Source organism: Clavelina lepadiformis, chromosome 4, assembly GCF_947623445.1.
Source record: "Clavelina lepadiformis chromosome 4, kaClaLepa1.1, whole genome shotgun sequence".
NCBI classification, from domain to species: domain Eukaryota; kingdom Metazoa; phylum Chordata; class Ascidiacea; order Aplousobranchia; family Clavelinidae; genus Clavelina; species Clavelina lepadiformis.
In genome coordinates this window covers 3375966-3394221 of record NC_135243.1, presented here as the reverse complement: position 1 = coordinate 3394221, position 18256 = coordinate 3375966, and the positions used below count along the sequence as shown (strand labels likewise).

Below are 18256 nucleotides of genomic sequence, written 5' to 3'. Positions count from 1 at the left end.
AACGTCACCTCTGTATGCTGTTGCAATACGAAAATTTATTTGCGTCCAAGTATACTCTGGGACCAAAAGTTCATCTGTTTAACAATTTTTCTGCCGATGTGCTGACATTTCTCAGTGTCACACAATCGTTCGTACATTCGATGGATAGAAATTGATGGTGTAAAATATAACATTCGGTGTTTTGTTGCTACATATGTTCAACATGGCCTTCCTGATTTTGGGAGACTAGAATTGGTAATGTTGTGTGAAACTATGTAGGTGTCTCTTGTTAGAAAGTATGTAGTGATTCCAGAGGACGAGGTCTTAAATACTTACGCTACGAAATTTCCAAAATGAACTGTTTGAAATTAAATATTCACATATTGTGAGGCCACAGGTTTTTCATGTTATAAGTTGAACAGTAAACTTTTAATTCCTCAAATAATTGATTTTAGTGATTTATCCTTGTAAAATTGTGATTTTAGTAGGTTTATTTGATTTTATTTCTGTTTGAATTTGTTCTAACAAAGTACAGAACATTTGTTATTACTGTATATAGTTAGGAACCACATATTTTAGCTTAATATTAGGTTATTTTGAACATATTTGTTGTGATTGTTAGCATAAATGTCGTATTTGTATTTGAAAAGTGAATCAAATAATCGTAGCACTTGTGCGCGTTGGCATTCCAAGATTATTAAAAAGAAACCTCTTTATATTTCGAGGAAAGAATTTTGGGTAATGAAATTTGTAAAAAATGTCCGCCTACTGTACTTACACAGGAGTACTTTTAAGTTGTTTTGACCTTGTTCAACCTTGCATTTAGTGGAAACGTTTATAAACTTACGGCATTGCACGAATGAGAAAGATTTTAAACAGTGACGAAATGTCACCATCTCAATATTAATGTGATATTTATCGCAATATGAGCAACTATTAGGTCAATAACTCTGACTGTGTCAAGTGGTTCCATATATTACATGACACGAATGAGATTAAGCCACTAGTCTTTCACTTATAACGAAGTAAATGCCAATCACATCGTACACTGGGTTTTAGTTAACCAACATTGTTTCCATTGCATCGGTGGGACGTAGCCTGGTCAGCCATAAAAAGGCGTTGCAAACTGTATGTAGGCAGATTTATGGGTACGTGGACCAACATAAAGTATGGGCAGTGTTTTTTCAACGAAATCGGCGTCTTATTAGACAATGATAAAAATTTTGGACTAGGCCTAATGACGGTCACTTTTTTCCAGTGTAGTTGCTGAAGAATTGTTTGGTTTCAAAAGAATAATATTTGAAAAGCAAAATTTTTAAGTAAAGGGCCTTCAGTAGGCTGTATAAGAATATGTATACACTGGCTGTATGAAAAATGTTGACCCTGGTTTGTTTAGCCTGGAAAATATAAATATAGGAAATATAATAATTTTGTAGTCAGTTTCGATATCGTTAGCCTAGTATTTGTGTTCACCTGAATGCAGATGATATTCAGCGAATCTATTCTAGTTTGGGTTTGTATCGGCCTAACTCTACAGGCAGCCTTGCAAGTGCCTTTTATTATGGCATGAAAGAAAAGAATGGACGCACTCCGACACTATGCTTAGATTTTAGGAAACACTTAACATGATAAATGCTGAGTAAGTTCTAAGAAGAAACAAATTTTGAATCAGAAAAGTAAACACAAGGGGAAGGAATTTGAAGGATTATGGAAGAGGTTTGTGACAAAAATAAACATACAGCCAATATGGTAAAGTTTATCATAATTTTATTGATGATTTTATGTCTCATAGTTGTTTCAAGTTTACTAATTTGCTTCGTTGACATGGCTAAAAAGATTATTATGAAAAGTAGTTTGATTTCAAGGCTGGTGTTTAATTACAAATATGCCCGTAATTTTGTCTCTAATTAAACTTAGCTTCCCTTCATTTCCTCAAGTTTAACCATTTGTCGACTTGGCGAAAACTACTGCTAAGAATTGTTGTTTAATTCGATAGACTGCCTAATTATGTATACATAGTTTAATTTTGTTTTAAAGAGTTTAAAATTATGATGATCGAATCATTCGACTCAAGTAAGATCGATTTCATCCGGATTGGAACGACGGTCGCCACAAACGCTCTCCTTGAGAGGAAAGGTGAAAGAATGGCACTTGCTCTCACTAAGGGTTGGAGAGATCTTCTTTACATTGGAAATTAGTCCAGACTGGAATTATTCGACCTCGTAAGCTGATCAACTCTGATGTTTCCAGTTGACAATGCAGTTGTATTAAGCTACTACCCACTGGTGACGCTAAATGTGGGTTTTGTATTTTTCGTCTTTGCTTATTTTATAGTTTCTATGGTTTTAAATACTTAAGCGTATTCACTGTACTAAAACTAACTGAAAACTAGAAAATCGGTAAGTGGAAATTTGAGTTTTTTGGTTGGCTTTAATGGGAAAGCAGATCAAAAAGGTTAAGAACCGCTGCTTTAAATCAAAGTAAAAAGTGGTAATAAACTCATCCTTCATTAAATATTTAAAACCATAGAAAACTATAAAATAAGCAAAAACAAAAATTACAAAACTTGACTTGATCTGATTAAGCTAGTGTCTGACTAGAGCTCAAGTAGGCCTCACTTCTGTATGTAATTATAGTAGTTTATTTGTTTCATGCTGTTGTAGCTAGAAATAGAAACAAGTGAGGACTCAATCTAATTTTGACATCATTTGTGCATATGGTTGTGCCTGCCTGTACAAACTCAACACCCAAAGCAACCCATGAGTTCAAAACTGTTGCCCATCCTGGGATTACATCTTCTGATATAAAATATAACATCTCACACTCCTCTATGCTCAGGTTCAATGAAAGTAGAACAATATTATCCGGCCCAGCAGGTGGCGTTATGTGGTACGCTATGACGTCATTTGAAGACCAACATAGCATTTGGGTACAACATGAGAGGTATGGTGCCGCTAATATATCCAGTATCAGTATGAGCATGTACGTTGCATGCATGCACAAGCTAGATAAATATTAATAAGATTACGTAAGTTATGTCCTTGTGTTGTCTTCGTGGTATCCCAACCATTTATTCCAGTGCTTGGTGTTGTGGCCGTGTGGCCGGACACTTGTTTATAGAATTTGTGAATCTCCTGACAAGTTCTTTGTTCTGTAATAAAGAATGATTTTGTGACATGCAAATACTTAAATTGTGATGAAATTTATGAAACTATTTACACAGGAACATCAACAGATGTAAGTCGATACGACGGGGAATATGAGCATGCGTTCAAGTCTACTACAGCTGGTGTCACCATACAAGCGCCGCAGGTATTTTATTTTGAAATCTTAAATTAAGACAAAATTTCAACAATGACACAAATTTTCCTGTTAATGTCAACAACAGAACAAAGTGTGTCTTTTATTTCAATGTGCCGATATGTGGTAGTATGTGTTGTTTGGAGTCTACATGCTTCGTTATATTTTTGTGTATACAGTCGAAATCAGTTAATCGCATAGTCAATTTTCCAAGCTTTTTTATGCGATTAATCGGTGTATGTGTTCCTACATTTTCTCCGTTATTCTCTTTTAAACACCGGCGCACGCATTCTTGCTCCTCCGCCGATTTTTGGAATGACACAATGCATTATGATGCAACAAGTGAGCTTCCTTCTTTTCGATTTCGACACAAAAAATTTTTCAATAACAAGGATTCTATCGGACAGACATAAATCTTTTCGCTTTGCTGGCTTACTATTTCCTGGCATTTTATATCGTATACGTAGGCTGCAGTACAGTACAGGTATTCTACGTTTTTGCAGTGGTTTGCGCTTTGCGACGTAACAATGCTTAAATAAAAATTAGTCTTGTTGTTCTATTGTGATGTAACGATCCGTAACAATCCTTAAATGAAACTTAGTTTTGTGGTTCATAATCACTGTAGAGAAGGCTTTTTTTCGTGAAGTTTTACTTTATTGTTCAAATCATTTACGTGCTACTGTCTCTATAGCCTTGCGAGAGATCTGACGATGATTTTTTTTTATTGGTGAGGATAATCTTCAGCGACTTAACACTTCATCAAAGGAAATATGCGGTTAAGTGATACAAGTCTACAAATCAATCAAGAAAACCTATTCGATTAACCGATTTATGCGATTAACCCTTATGCGATTAACCGTTGAATTTTCTTCACAAGTGAATGGGAATGGTTTGGGATTATGCAATGCAATGCTATTAAGCGATTTATGCCTTTAACCGATATGCGATTAACCGATTTCGACTGTATATTATAGTATTGAGTATCTTGTTTTCTTTCGATCTTTTTGAGATATTTTATCTTTACCTTTTGTAAAATATTGTGACTTTGTGACTTTCATAGAGGATCTGTCAGGTGATTCACGGTCCAGCGATTATCTCCCACAAAATCAGCACAATCTTGGTGGAACCTGACTGCAAGGGAAAGATGACTAAGAAAGGTATTGCGGTATGACATCATGGTTGCGTATGACTATGTATTGCATTATGACATCATGGTAACATCACTTTAGATTGTGTTGAGGGTTGTCTTTTTGTTACATGATAGACTGACAACATCATTGTAGCTTGCCGCGATTAGAAATTGTAATTTTGTGAAAATTCGCTTATTCAGGTGATGTCACCATCATGATAGGGAAGGGAAAGCCGAAGCATATTGGCAAGGAATTGGACGCCATCCAACTCTCTATATTTTCACACAGGTCAGTGTTATTTCGTAGATACAGTTTTTGGAAGCAAGTTTTATAACTGACAATAACTGGAAAATTGAATATCAAATGCATGCAATGACCATTGTGGTAGTTGTAAGGTGTGGTTGGGTTCTTTGTCATTCTCCGTTATTTTAAATAGGTGGTATTTGTTATTGTTAAGTGTTATTTGGTGGACTGAATTTCTCGAAGCGATTTTTATGACTGACAATTTACCCAAAAGACAATAACTGGGAAATTGAATACCAAATGCATACAATTATTATTGGGGTAGCTGGTTTTTTGTCATTCCCAATTAACTTTTATGGGTTATGTGCTATACTGGGATCACTGATCTTATCAATATATTATAACCTCTGACCTTTGACATCAAAGGTTCATGAGCATTGCAGAACAGATGGGTAGGATTCTACAACGGACAGCAATATCCACTAACATTAAGGTATTTGTCTGGCTTGAACTCGTCATATTTATACATGTTTGTTATTTATACATTACTGGTCTAGATAATCGTCCAACAGTGCTTTTACTTGTTTGTTATAATTTCTGCGAATTTATTGCACCAAGACTTCTCAGCCCTTGACATTTTATCTGTGGTTCAGTCGTTGAAAGTCCTGTCTAGTCTTTGTATATTGCAAGACTTGCTTGTGTAAATACGTTGTTGATAGCTGAGTAGGTGTAATTCTATTATGTTCATTCTGTGTCATTAGAACACTCATTGTTTATTGTGTAACATTACATGAATCGACAGGAACGACTTGACTTCTCGTGCGCTCTTTTCGGACATGATGGTTGTCTTGTTTCCAACGCTTCTCACATCCTAGGCCACCTGGGGGCCATGCAGGATGCCGTGCAGTACCAGATGAGGGCGATAGATATCAATGAAGGAGATTGCATCCTCTCCAACCATCCATGTACTGGAGGAGTTCATCTTCCTGATCAATCTCGTGAGTATGATCATGTGATTTGCTTGGTGATGTGATAAATGTTATAGATCTGAACATGAATTTTGTCATACGATGTTCAAAAATTTCATGGTTGTTTCACAACGGTGTTTATGTTAACCAACCGCTACTAAAACATTATCAGAAGTTTGCGATTTATGCTGGGACCACCACCATTATGTGGTTACCTAATTTACCAGCTATGTGGTTATTTGGCAATTTAGTTGCCGATGTGGTAATTTATGTGGTTACCAACAATCATTTGTTTAGTTGGTATTATATCATATGAAATTACCTGATTATATCAGACAACATTATGTGGTATGGCTGCATTATTTCCAACCACACATCAGGTTTTCATCCCTGAGCACACGAAGCCGATATTTTTCACGGCGAATTGGCACAAAAAATTTGCCATTCCGTTCGTGGTCCATGTGTATTTAGTGCTAGTTTTGCGGTAGCTCAGGCAACTTGACAATCTCTTCTCTCTACAACAAAGGCTGTCTCTTATTTAAACAAGATTAAATAGTTACGTCTTTTCCGAATGTTTTTACTTATTTAATTCATTTGGGTGACTTTTTTTTTAATTAACAGTTTGCGACAGTTATTTTACTTTATTATTACCAATTTGTTACATCGCAGTGTATTATCACAGTTTAAATCATCATCTCGCTGTAATGGTTGGATAATAAAATGTCATATAAACATCTCAATATACATATGTTAATTGATAATCTCGTATTGGTAAATTGGATGATTGCAATTACCTAATAATTTGTTCTTTTCTGATTTGTTTGATATAAATCTTTTGAGAACAATTTCGTTGCATTTTGATCACAGAGCCCATATCTGCACTAGATGTCACTATTGATGAGCTTATAGTCGAGTGTGTGCAAGCATTATCAGATCAGGGTTTCCCCTAAAAGCATCAAAACCGATCTTTATTTGAATCCGAGGTATGAGCGGACTGACTGCGCCCTCATGTGTCAGCCTTCCACGGTGAAAAACTTAGATTTTGTCGCATCAAAGTTTGGTGACTTTTTGCGGACTGTCCAAGCCAGGTGGGTGCTAAGATCAACACTGATGCACTTTGAAGTATTTTCCACATTTAGTTGCAAAGAACCTCATCCATGTATAAGTTGTTGTCGAATGATATTTATAGAATGTTCACAACCAATTACTATGCAACAGCTACGCTGTCGTTTTATTAAAACTTAGCATTCAAATTTTTAGATTATTCAAACATTATTATTTAGGTCACTAACATCAAACTCATTCACGCATCTGCAGATACAAGAAAGGATTTGGTTTTGCCAGTCCAGGACGTGACATCATCAACGACGGGGGCAGAGTTGGAGGTATCGAACTTTCTGGGATTGAAGATCATGCTCTAGTGACATCGAGTGGTAAGCCACCACATGTCGAAAAATTAAACAGTTTTTTCATATCTAGTTCTCGTATCCTGGACATAAGATCATATCAGATTTCATCCATCAACAACGCCACCTTCTAATGGAAATAATTCAGCCCTTTTAAACACGTTTTCTATCGCTGATTCTGATATCGCATCGCATGCATAGTTGACGTAATTCGCTGCATCTAGCAGATGATGGTTGCCATAAGCAACACCCGCTGCCCCTCTGGGTAACCTTTTTGCTTGCTCTTGTTTGCGTAACTTCAAAGTCTCTTTTAGCTCATAAAGGCTAAGAACGTCCTTAACATACAAATATCTCAACTTTTCTTTAGTGCTGCAATTATACCCATATCGCATGGTTGCTTCCAGCTAGTGCAGTTGGAAGGGAAAATGCCACCTTGACGTTGTTTCTCTCAAAAGCAGAAGAATGACCAGGGCCAGTGTCCATCTACAGGAGAACCCGGCGTCCTGTTCTCTTCTTCATTTCAGGATGAAAAACTTTATTAAACCATTTCCAACACTTGTCAACGTCCATCCATGCTTTACCCTGACTTAGTACTTTAGAGGCCATTCTCGATTCTTGACACAAGCCGGAAATTTTGGTTTCCCAATCAATGTACAAGGAACTTTATGCGTTCCTGTGGCATTTGTGCAAGCAACCAGTGACACTCGTTCTTTAGCTTTCTTTTTCCTCGGGTAGTGCTGACATCTTCAGATGGCATGAGCAAGAGCTGAAAAAATAACCCAGTTTGCTCCATGTTATAAACATTCTCGGGATCTTCTCATCGTGGAGAAGAATTTTCTGCAATCCACGACTTATCGGAATCGGCCACTGTCATGAAGCTTTCAAGTCATCCTCTGATATCAATAGCTGTTCAGCGATTTGTATTGCTTTAAAAACGGCCAATGAGGGCGGAAGTGGAAGGCTTGTGCGACGCTTGCTATCAATCCAAACATACAACATATCCTCCAGTTCAGAAAATTGACCAACAGATGCTTGAAATTGTTTTGTTTTGGTCTCTTCAGACATCAAAGCAGATCATTTTCGAATAACTTCTTGATGATTCTTCTAAACCTTTGGAATAATGTCTTCACTCACTTCGTCCTTCCGAGCAAAACTTTACTTACTCGGAGGAGCTGGCTCCCTCAACCCGGTGATAACTTCTAATCTCTGAGATTTACTTAAATCAGTGGTTCTCAAACTGTGGTAAGCGTACCACTAGCGGTACGCGAGAGCTTTTTAAGTGGTACCGCGTACCGCTGAACATGATTTTCGATGTGCTGTGAATAATGTGTTGCCCCGGATAGACAAGCTTGTGCAGAAGAAACAGTTGCATCTATCAAATTAAATTGTGTTTTCTTGCTATTCATTGGATTTATGGTATAGTAATAACGGTAATAACTAATAAATACCGGTACATTTGAGTAAAATAAGTCATTCAGGAGCCAGGTGGTACGCAGTGTAGCAAAAAAACGAATGAGTGGTACGCGATCGCAAAAAGTTTGAGAAACACTGACTTAAATGCTTGACATCATGCGCAGTTAAAAGTACAGGATTACTAGGAGTAAGCTACTGTGCAATTATACTCACCACCTAACACAATCATTTCATCTGCAAAAACTTGTACAATTTTACTGCAGGCTAGCTCACTACTGCACCCATCTCATGCAAGCGTTGTATATAGTGCATGCAGATTTGAATCCACTGACCTGGTAACTTATTCGCGATTACAAGTTTGATACTTAGGCCTACTTTACTAATCTAAATTAAAAAGTTCATCTCAAGGACCAAGCTGTGCATTTGTTGTCATAACCGTAAACCCAGCAGACTAAATTATACTTGTGTAATTGTTACGGCTTAAAAGGGTTGATTGCGATGTGTAGTTCTGTCACTGTGCACACTTCAAGGGAAGAAATAACAAAAACATTGCAAACTACGCACAAACCGACCAGATTTAAGTTGCGTACTTAAGCTGGAGACTGCTGTGTGCATCACTGGTCTAGATAATCGTCCAAAACTGCTTTTACTTGTTTGGTTTAATTTCTGCGAATTTATTGCACCAAGATTTCTCGGCCCTTGACATTTTATCTGTGGTTCAGCTGTTGAAAGTCCTGTATAGTCTTGTGTATATTGCCAGACTTGCTTGTGCAAATATGTTCTTGATAACTGAGCAGCTGTAATTCTATTATGATCATTCTGTGTCGTGAAAACACTCATTGTTCTTTGTGTAACATTACATGAACCGACAGGAGCTACTTGACTTCTCGTGCGCTTTTTTCGGACATGATGGTGGTCTTGTTTCCAACGCTCGTCACATCCCAGTCCACCTAGGGGCCATGCAGGATGGTGTGCAGTACCAGATGTGGGCGATAGATATCAATAAGGGAGATTGTATTCTCTCCAATCATCCATGTGTCGAAGGAGTTCATCTTCCTGATCTCACCGTGAGTATGACCATGTGATAAATGTTATAGATCTAATCACAAAGTTTATCATATGATGTTTGAAACATTTCATTGTTGTTGTTTAACAATGGTGTTTGTGTTAACCAACCACTACTGAAACATTATGCGAAGATTGTGATTTATGATGGGTTGTGATTGTGATAATGTTGTGAATGACGTGCTTTATCGTATCATATGATGCTGAAAAGTTTCATGGTAGTCGTTTAGTGAAACGATGAATTTGTTTCTGGTTTTCTAATAAGTCAGAATTATCTTTAAACACTGTTGAACTTGTTTTTACTTGTGACCTCACAGAAGTAACTGCGATTCTCATGCTCCCGGGGATTTTCCTCGTTGCAGCGGGACCCGCAATCTCCATGGCAACCTGGCCGACTTGAGGTCGCTAGTTGCTGCTAACCAGAAGGTAAGTGTCTTTGTGACGTCACAACTGTATCAATCACAGTTATTCCAACGAAGCTTTCTGTTTAGGGTTTCCACCTGGTCCAGGAGCTTATATCGAGTTACGTGTTGGAAGTGCTCCAAGCTTACATGGCACACACACCACGCCGAGGTCCCGATTAGAAATCTACTGCGCGACATCTCCATGACAATCGTCGGCGTACTCCACGCGTCGGACAAGATGGACGACGGATCAGTGATCAACCCCCGGGTGGAGATCGACTCGCAGGAGGGCAGCGCGACATTCGATTTCGAAGGGATATCCCCTATGGTGATAAACAACTAGAACGCGCCGAGAGCGATCAGCAAGTCTGCCATCATCTACTGCCTCAGGTGCATGGTGGGCTACGACATCCCTCTTAACCGGGGCTGCCTCGCCCCTATCCACGTCCACATTCACACAATTGGTTCCTACTCGACCCCGATATCCAGATATGCGGTCGTCCTCAAGAACTTCCAGCTTCTCCTGGGCACTGACTATTAAGCAATTGTTTTGATTTTTTAAAGTTACTGAATTTTGTCAAAACTTTATATTTTTAAGCCGTATTCTGATGCACTCTTAGAAAATATTTTTTGCCTCACTCGCAAAATAACCGCGGTGTAGTTTCAAAGGACATCTGGTCATATTATTGGCTGTCGCCCTTTCAAACCTTGTCACGTGCATCAGTCCCAGCACTGCTTCTACAAGTTTTAATTTTGAAACAATTTTGCGAGATAATTCACTGAAAGCGAAATGCAGCTTATCCCAACACCAGCCAGACACAAAATCCAGCTCCGTGCGACCTGATGCGTGTTGTTGAAGCTTCTCGACTACTTGTGAGTGACCTTGCAGCCCAGCATTGGAGAAATCGCAATCTCGTCCTTACTCCACATACAAGCCTGATGCGGAGAACGACGCAGGAAAGTTTCGAGTCAGCATCTTTTCTAAGAATCCATTTTTGAAATCTGGGAAGTTACAGTAGATACTGATTATACACGGCCCACAAGGTAAAAATATGTTTCATGTTTCACAATTATTCCTATCTTTTATGTGAAGATCTTATATTATTTGCTGCGCTGGTGTTAAGTAATCGCTTGTACACGAAGCAAAACAATGGTTGGTTTCTGTGGTTTTTGTAATAATGATTATTCTATACAAAGCAAAGAGTAATATCGTTAGATAACAATACGTTTTAACATTACCTACTATTACGTAATAAAAGTTGTGTTGATTCCTAAATATTTGCCTAGATTAGCCAGAATAAATCGATGAAATAGGACAAAGTAACGTACACGTGACAAAACTCATCGAATCAGTGGCGATAAATATGGCTTTGAAAGACGGAAACAGCCTGAAAGTTTTTAAAGCAAAGCGGAAGTCCAGAGAACAGCTGGAACATGTTGCGCATGCGCACAAGTATTCCATGTATGCACAGTATGCGTGTATAGCTGCAACCGACCTTCTTCTTTGCGTGGTGATGCATGTCTGGTCTGAAGAAGATTCTCTTTCGAAAAAAACTTAACCCTGTCAGTGTTGAGCGAAAGGAGGGTTTTCCAACCCTATGGAGCTGAAGGTAAGGGGGATTCCCCGTGTACCCACTTACAACCAGTTTGTGATGAATTATTTGATAATCTTGGAAGATGAAAAAGCGGCGATGTAGGAACCGGTGTTACGCGGATGAGACAGATATTACGAAAGTTCTGACCATTTTGCTTCACAAAATATTTCAAAATGTATCGTTGGTTTCGTCACAAATGCTGATTAAAACCCGGTCAAACATGATTGAAGGATGGTGAATAGAAAAGCGACATCATGCGAGTGCAAGATAATTTGATATTTGCCACAAGTAGGCATAAGATAGCTTTTTAAATCAAAGCTACCCATCCCTTGTTAAAGTTGAGCACAAGCGAAGGTGGAACATCGCGAGCATATTGTTAAGGTCATAATTACGTCATGGAGCATTACGTAACAGCTATCGCCGTTTACTTAAAACATTGAGTTAACCAACGCCAACGCGCCCGACGTGATGACCTAAAGCGCCGCAATAAAAATAATAATCTGAGTTAAGCCAGCAGACAACCTTTGCCAGCAGACAATCTATGCAAGCGTGAGAAATCAAGCGAAGCGTTTGGGTCGGCGCCTTCTTCACTTCAATTATTTTGCAAGTATTTAACGGTTTTAACCAAAGGTTTCGCCAGAATTTAGTTTAATATTTGGAAACGCATTCCAATGACTCCTATTTAGGTTTCAAACTTATTTAGGCGGACAAGAATTTTTAACAACAGCCACTGTGCGTGCTCACGAAGTGTATATGAGTAGTTCATTACATAAATTAGCAGTGAATTAGTTTCTAGAATTATGTTAGAAGTAATGTAGCAGAATACGCCAGTCACTACTTTATCATTCCCCTTCAGTTCGCGACTCCGGTAAATTCGACTTTATTGCAACTGGGACCAAGTTGTGGTGAGTGATTTAATTTCTTCAGTATTGAATCTAGCGAAAGGGTCTGTCTTTATTACCTCAGTAGGACTAATTTTAAAATGGAAGTTTGTTGCTCCCTTTTTTTCCCGGTAGAATATACTCTTAGAACTATTACACTGGCCTGCATTTTTCAACTTCAAAATTTTTTCTTCACTAAAAACATGCAAATATAGCTAATTTTGGGGCGCTGATTCCAAATCTGTGGTCCGTTTTATTCTAGCACATCAGGTTTTTGAGATAACTGTTACACGTCATATAGCGTTTTTGGTGAATAATCGCAAATAATGTACAAGCTTGACTCGAAAAAATTCACAGTTTGCACAGAATTTTTAAACATCTTTGTCTTCTTATGATAATTAACAATAAAGATTTTTGAAATATGACAGCAATAACGATATAATCCGGTAAAATGGTTATTATTGAAAGCACAGCGGTTCACTACCTCGGTATCTATTTTATTGAAAATGCGCGTCTACCTGATTTTCTCACATATTTAGTAGAGTCTTCACTTTTAAGACACCAGCAGTAGTCAGCAATCATGATGACATTCCACTTACCCTGATAGCGTTCCTCCATCACCATTATCTCCCGGTGAAAACGTTCACCTTGTTCCTCACTAAACGTCCCACTAAACGTACCCCAAGTTTTTGTATAGCATCGAGCATATCTGTAATAAGCTGTTTGTAATTGGAGGCTCCGTTATTTCCATGGAACTGCTGGATAACAGCTTTTAACCCCTTCCAGGCTTGCAATTCCGTTATAGACTTTTTTTTCGAAATCTTTATCCTTCAACAGTTCTCTGATTTGAGGTCCAGTGAAAATACCTGCTTGCAGCTTAGCTTCGGATAAAGACGAAAACTTTTCTTGCAAGTACCTAAATCCTTCTCCGTATTTGTCCATACCTTTCACAAAGTTTTTCATGCACTCAAACTTGATGTGCAAGGGCGGTAAAAAAAACTTTTGCTGGAGCAACAAGAGGATGTGCCTTCACATTCTTAGATCTAGGCAGAAACTCATCTCTTGCTGGCCACAATTTCCGACTAAAGTGGGAAGTATCCGCTCTACTGTCCCAGAGATAAAGAAAACAGGGAAATTTAGTGTAGTATAGTATGAGAGCTACGACTTTTAAATCAGCACATATCAACCAGTTATACTCTTGGTACTTTATCATTTGCAACAGAATTTCTATGTCTTCATACGTTTCTGACATCACAGTAAAACGTGCAACAGGTACTGATGGCACAGTTTGCCCATTGTACCACAACACAGCTTTCATGCTCGTCTTCCAAGAATCTATGAACAGTCTCCAATGTTCTGCTGAATATGATATCCTAAATGTTTCAACTAAACCCTGAACATTCTTCCAAAAACCAGAGTATTTTCTTTACTAAAAAATTCTGTAATTTTTTTCTTTCTGTGGCGAAACCACGCAAAACTTGTTCCCTTTTCTAGAAGATTCTTTTCCTTTAATCTTGATGCTAGAAGTTGTGCATATTCTTTTGAAAGATATAACTCTCTTGTGAGATCATTCAGCTGAGTTTGTGAAAACAGCTTTGGAGAGTCATCGTTTATTCCTTCCTGATAGTGCTCTCCATCACCTGCACTTCTTTCAGATTCTGAGGAGCTTTGCATCTCTGTAAGAGGATTCGGCACAGGAATTTCATCACAATGTGGTACAGGCCTCAATGCTGACTTTAAATTAGGGTACTTGATATTGGATTTGTTTCTTCTGTAAAACCCCTTAACACACCATACAAAAATAATAGTCATTGCGATGTTTTTTTTGCTCCCTACATACCGTAGGGACGCCTAAGGGGAGGCTCTTGAGTTTTTTATGGTACCACATACGTAGCTTTGATGCACATACGTAGCTCGTTGTGATAAAATAATTTATGTGATAAATTATATCCTTTTGATAAAAAAGTGGGTATAGTTAAACGTAAAAGCGAAAAATTATGCGGTTTTTCGACCGTAACTTTAAAACCTGATGTGAGAGCCAAAAAAAGATGGCATTTTTGAAATCAGCGCACCAAAATTAGCTATAAAACGTTGGCATCATACAAAATAAAATTTTCATGCAGACCAGTGTTATCTCTGTGTCATATATGTTTAACTTTTTGAACGACAATTTTGCCGAAACATGTCGCTATATAGACATTATTGTTATTACAGTAATGTTATTATATGTGAATGAGCAGAGGTGTATGACGTAGAGTTACCAGCAAACAAACTTAACTTTGCATCAAATGCTTAGATAAGTGCTTGGCTGCTTTGAATCGGTTTCGTGCAAATTATCCCGCTGCGTGACGCTTGACTTGTTGGCTAAATCGGAAACGATTTGTTGCATAAAAGATTTGCTGAGCAAAATTTCCCAAAAACCCGGCTGGATTAGAAGCTTTATTTTGCTGACTGAGATTAACTTATTCGTTTCCAAATAAGGTCGAAAAATTTAGCTGGATTGTGAGTAGTTTTAAATATTGCACGACTGACTTATTTCAATTCAATTCTCGTGACTGTGACGTGGAAGATGGCCGCCACCAGAGTTGAAAGTTGCTTCCACATAATCGTCTTTATGACGTTAAAAACTTTTTTTCATGCTGCAATTTCCATTTCAAGATAATTGTCCAAGGACAGTAAATTTCTTCAGTATGTTGTAAATGATGGGCTGTAATTCAGATTTTATTTAATTATGTAAGGCACTTGTGGCTATTGCTAAATTCTATTGTTATCTTAACCATGCAACGATCGATTATTTGTTTGCTTAATACGCTTACACATAGTAGATTTGTAAATATCGCAGAAGCACAAACCAGGTATACGCAAGTTCTGCCCACACACCCAATTATGCCTGCGAAAGACACTGCTAATATTATGATCAATGTGAATGCAGCAAAATGTTAATGGGCGTATTTGTAGGACAAAAATTTTTACTTTAATTTGAAACATGAAATGCTTAAAAGTTTGCTCAACAATAATAAATCTGTTTCGTGCAAAATATTCAGATACTTTACGCTTGGCTGGTTGGCTTGTGACGAAGTGGGTACGTCGGTCGAGAGAATATTTCCTTGAAAATTGTTAGCCACAAAGCTCAAGCTTTAGAGATTCTTTCACGTGTTCACTGGAACAATACCAAATATCATTGCGGAGGTCACAGCTTATCAAATGCGGAGGTCACAGCTTATCTTATACTATTCGGTCTTAGTTTACCTGCCGAATTAATGATCTGACTCCGTGGTTGCGTGCGGTTAGAAATCTCTAACCTTAACGTGTTACTACTGTTACTAGCCGAAAGCTATTACGATTAACAGATACAGTTTATCAGAAACAATCCTTTATTGTAGGAACTGTACAGGTTCCGATTATTATGACACAAACACAAACTTAGCATTCACCAATTAAAACAAGTCTAACGAATTACATTTTAACACGACTGACGTAATACGTTCGTACGATTCAATATCTCTGTCTGCGCGGTTACTCGCATTTTAGCACGAGTTTATAAAGCGGAGCGATGTGAGCGGAAGTATTCAACAAAATATACACAAATATGTCAGAAATCGCAAACGATAAACTAAGCGTTGGGCAATGGGGTTTATACAGTTTAAACTCGGATGCTATGAAATCACCTGGTAACATACTAAACGGCGCTTTCACATAAAGTTGTTTAGGTTTCCAAATATTAAGCGACAATTGCAGTTTCATCAACAAACAACATTTCAATAAACAACTGGCGAATACTTTCCCACGAATGATATTTGGTATCGGATATTATTTCGAGACTTGAAAGAAAATCTTGAAAAGATATTTCTAGGTCTGCGCCTTCGATGCGACTTTTTGCTCAGAATTTGTTTAAGTCTCGAGTTCATATTAACAGCTTCTCTTTTAGTTGTTTACAGAGGCGTATGTGTGCTGTTTGTATTCGAATCAAGCATCATTTATTCATTTATTTTTTTATTTTATTTTATTTTTATTTCATTTATTCAAGAATCATTTATTTTTATTATATTAATTAATTATTCATGGCATTAATGTATTGTTTTGTTTTAGTTTCCTCCTTAAAACGATTTGTCCTCAAACGTATAATTGTTAGGCAGGAAAGTCATCTCGAGGCTGGAATTGTTCAACCGTCTTTGTATAACTCGAGTAACGCGCTAACAGATTAAAAATATCAAAAACCAATCATATTTTAGCTTAACTTAGCATTGGAATTTAGCATCAACCTGTTTTATATCATTGGTTCTTAACCTTGCTAAGCTGAATCCCGTCAGTCAAGCTTCTCTGGGATGGCATCTGCCGGACACTTACAGGTTGAAGTTGGGCAAATTCGAATAGACGCGAAGCGCACAGACGTGTTGGTGGGGGCAGCAGCACGTATAATCGTCATACATGTATATATAATTGCATAGGCCGCTGCAATAAACCACGTTAGTACTTGAGCACATTTGGCAATTGGACAATTTCGACTAAATCTGATCGCAGCTCATGGTAGCTCAATGCTGTTGGTAGCCTAGGATGCGTGTTGAATCGAAGTTCATTGATATTCTTGTCTTTGCCTTCGATTTTTTATCTCAAATCATGACCGATGGCATCCTGGAACAGCAACAAACGCAAGATAAAAGATTAGTCACAAAACTCACGGTTTCTACGGGCACCAGGCTATGCTGCTAGTATATTGTTTGGCAGATAAATTCATACGCTTACGTGATTGCTCCATCTCTCCACCTAGCGGTGATTGAAATGCAGACTTTCGATTCACTTAAATGCATTGATTGCTACATGAAATTTCGTATTAACTGTAAGCATGAAATTTATATTCTATTTTTTACTGAGCACGAAAGCAATGAAAAGTGTAAGTTATATTACCGAGTTATCTTCAAGCGTTGTTTGCTCAGCGTAATACGATGCCAGGACGCAATAAAGTATCCAGGAGATAACTCGCCATATATCAACGTAAGCAAACAAGCTTGGTGCTCATGGCTTTTCTCACCCAGGACACTTTCCCCTTTTTAGCGCAAAAATGTCGATTTTAGTTGTTTCTTTGTTTCTCGGATCTGGAATCCCGGCAGCAACGAGTCGGCTGGAGGAATCTGGCGGCAAAGAAATCGCTCCACAATCCGCCGCAAACGAGCTTATTTCCGTTGTCGACAAGGGTGCGTTTGGATATTCGTCGGAAACGAGACTGCCCCTGAACCCAACTCTGCTGGCAATTTCTCCTCCTTGTGTACGAATATTAGTTCATCAAGCGTACTTCATAGCCCCCTCCCTGTACGTAGCCTCCCCACTCTGTCGACTTATATAGATGTTGATATAAAACTGGTTTTTATGAAACAGGAAATGATTAAATTAAGCAATACCAAATTAACCAGCGACAAAAGAGAACGGTTTTATTTGCGGCTTCTTGCAGCCTTGTTACAACTCAACTAAGTCAGTGCAATAACAAAATTGAAGGACACGACAATAACATACTTCACGATTACAGCGCAGCATTCACTGAGTCCTTAACTGTGGTTTGTCCACAAACGTGAATTTGTTAGGCAGGGAAGCCATCTCGTGGTTATAGTTTTACACCCCACAGCCAAGCTAATTACACAGATCAAATGAAAAATCCTAATTCTAGCTGTGGTTCTTTCATGGCTTCGTAGTAAGTTTCAACGTCAATGACGTGGCTTTAAAGAGACTACTCCAAGGTACAAAAAGGCGACTTTAGAACTCTGGCGGCAAGAAGTTGTGTCTGGAACTCTGGCGGCAGTAAAGTTGTTAACTGCGTTGTCGCTTTCTCACCTTGAACTTCCTTTCATCTTTTTCCATCTACGCGGACTATCGCGTTAAT

The 18256-nt window shown here is 38.1% G+C and overlaps 1 protein-coding gene and 1 long non-coding RNA gene across 9 annotated transcripts; both read left to right on the top strand.

Annotated features, from left to right (window-relative positions):
* The first annotated feature begins 867 nt into the window (after positions 1-867).
* Positions 868-3291, top strand: LOC143453451 (uncharacterized). Of its 2 annotated transcripts, none has more exons than XR_013115195.1 (4): positions 868-1695; positions 2017-2201; positions 2818-2922; positions 3203-3291. It is a non-coding gene; the product is annotated as an uncharacterized LOC143453451 (long non-coding RNA). The 2 variants fall into 2 exon arrangements; XR_013115196.1 differs by having other exon boundaries at positions 2017-2276.
* Positions 3292-6493: 3202 nt separating this feature from the next.
* On the top strand, positions 6494-11727 carry LOC143453449 (5-oxoprolinase-like). 7 transcript variants are annotated; one of them, XM_076954787.1, is made up of 5 exons: positions 6494-6708; positions 6938-7053; positions 9312-9506; positions 9822-9930; positions 9996-11184. In XM_076954787.1, the coding sequence occupies exons 1-3, from the start codon at positions 6629-6631 to the stop codon at positions 9320-9322; spliced, it is 207 nt and encodes a 68-aa protein (XP_076810902.1). In that variant the 5' UTR covers positions 6494-6628; the 3' UTR covers positions 9323-9506; positions 9822-9930; positions 9996-11184. The 7 variants fall into 7 exon arrangements, 3 of the variants coding, with proteins under 3 accessions (XP_076810902.1, XP_076810901.1, XP_076810900.1); XR_013115190.1 differs by having other exon boundaries at positions 6496-6708; positions 6904-7053; XR_013115191.1 differs by having other exon boundaries at positions 6497-6708; positions 6904-7005.
* The last annotated feature ends 6529 nt before the right edge of the window (positions 11728-18256 follow it).

Coding starts and splice junctions, on each gene's coding strand:
- LOC143453449 (XM_076954786.1), top strand. CDS start 9,300: ATGAACCGACAGGAGCTACTTGACTTCTCGTGCGCTTTTTTCGGACAT.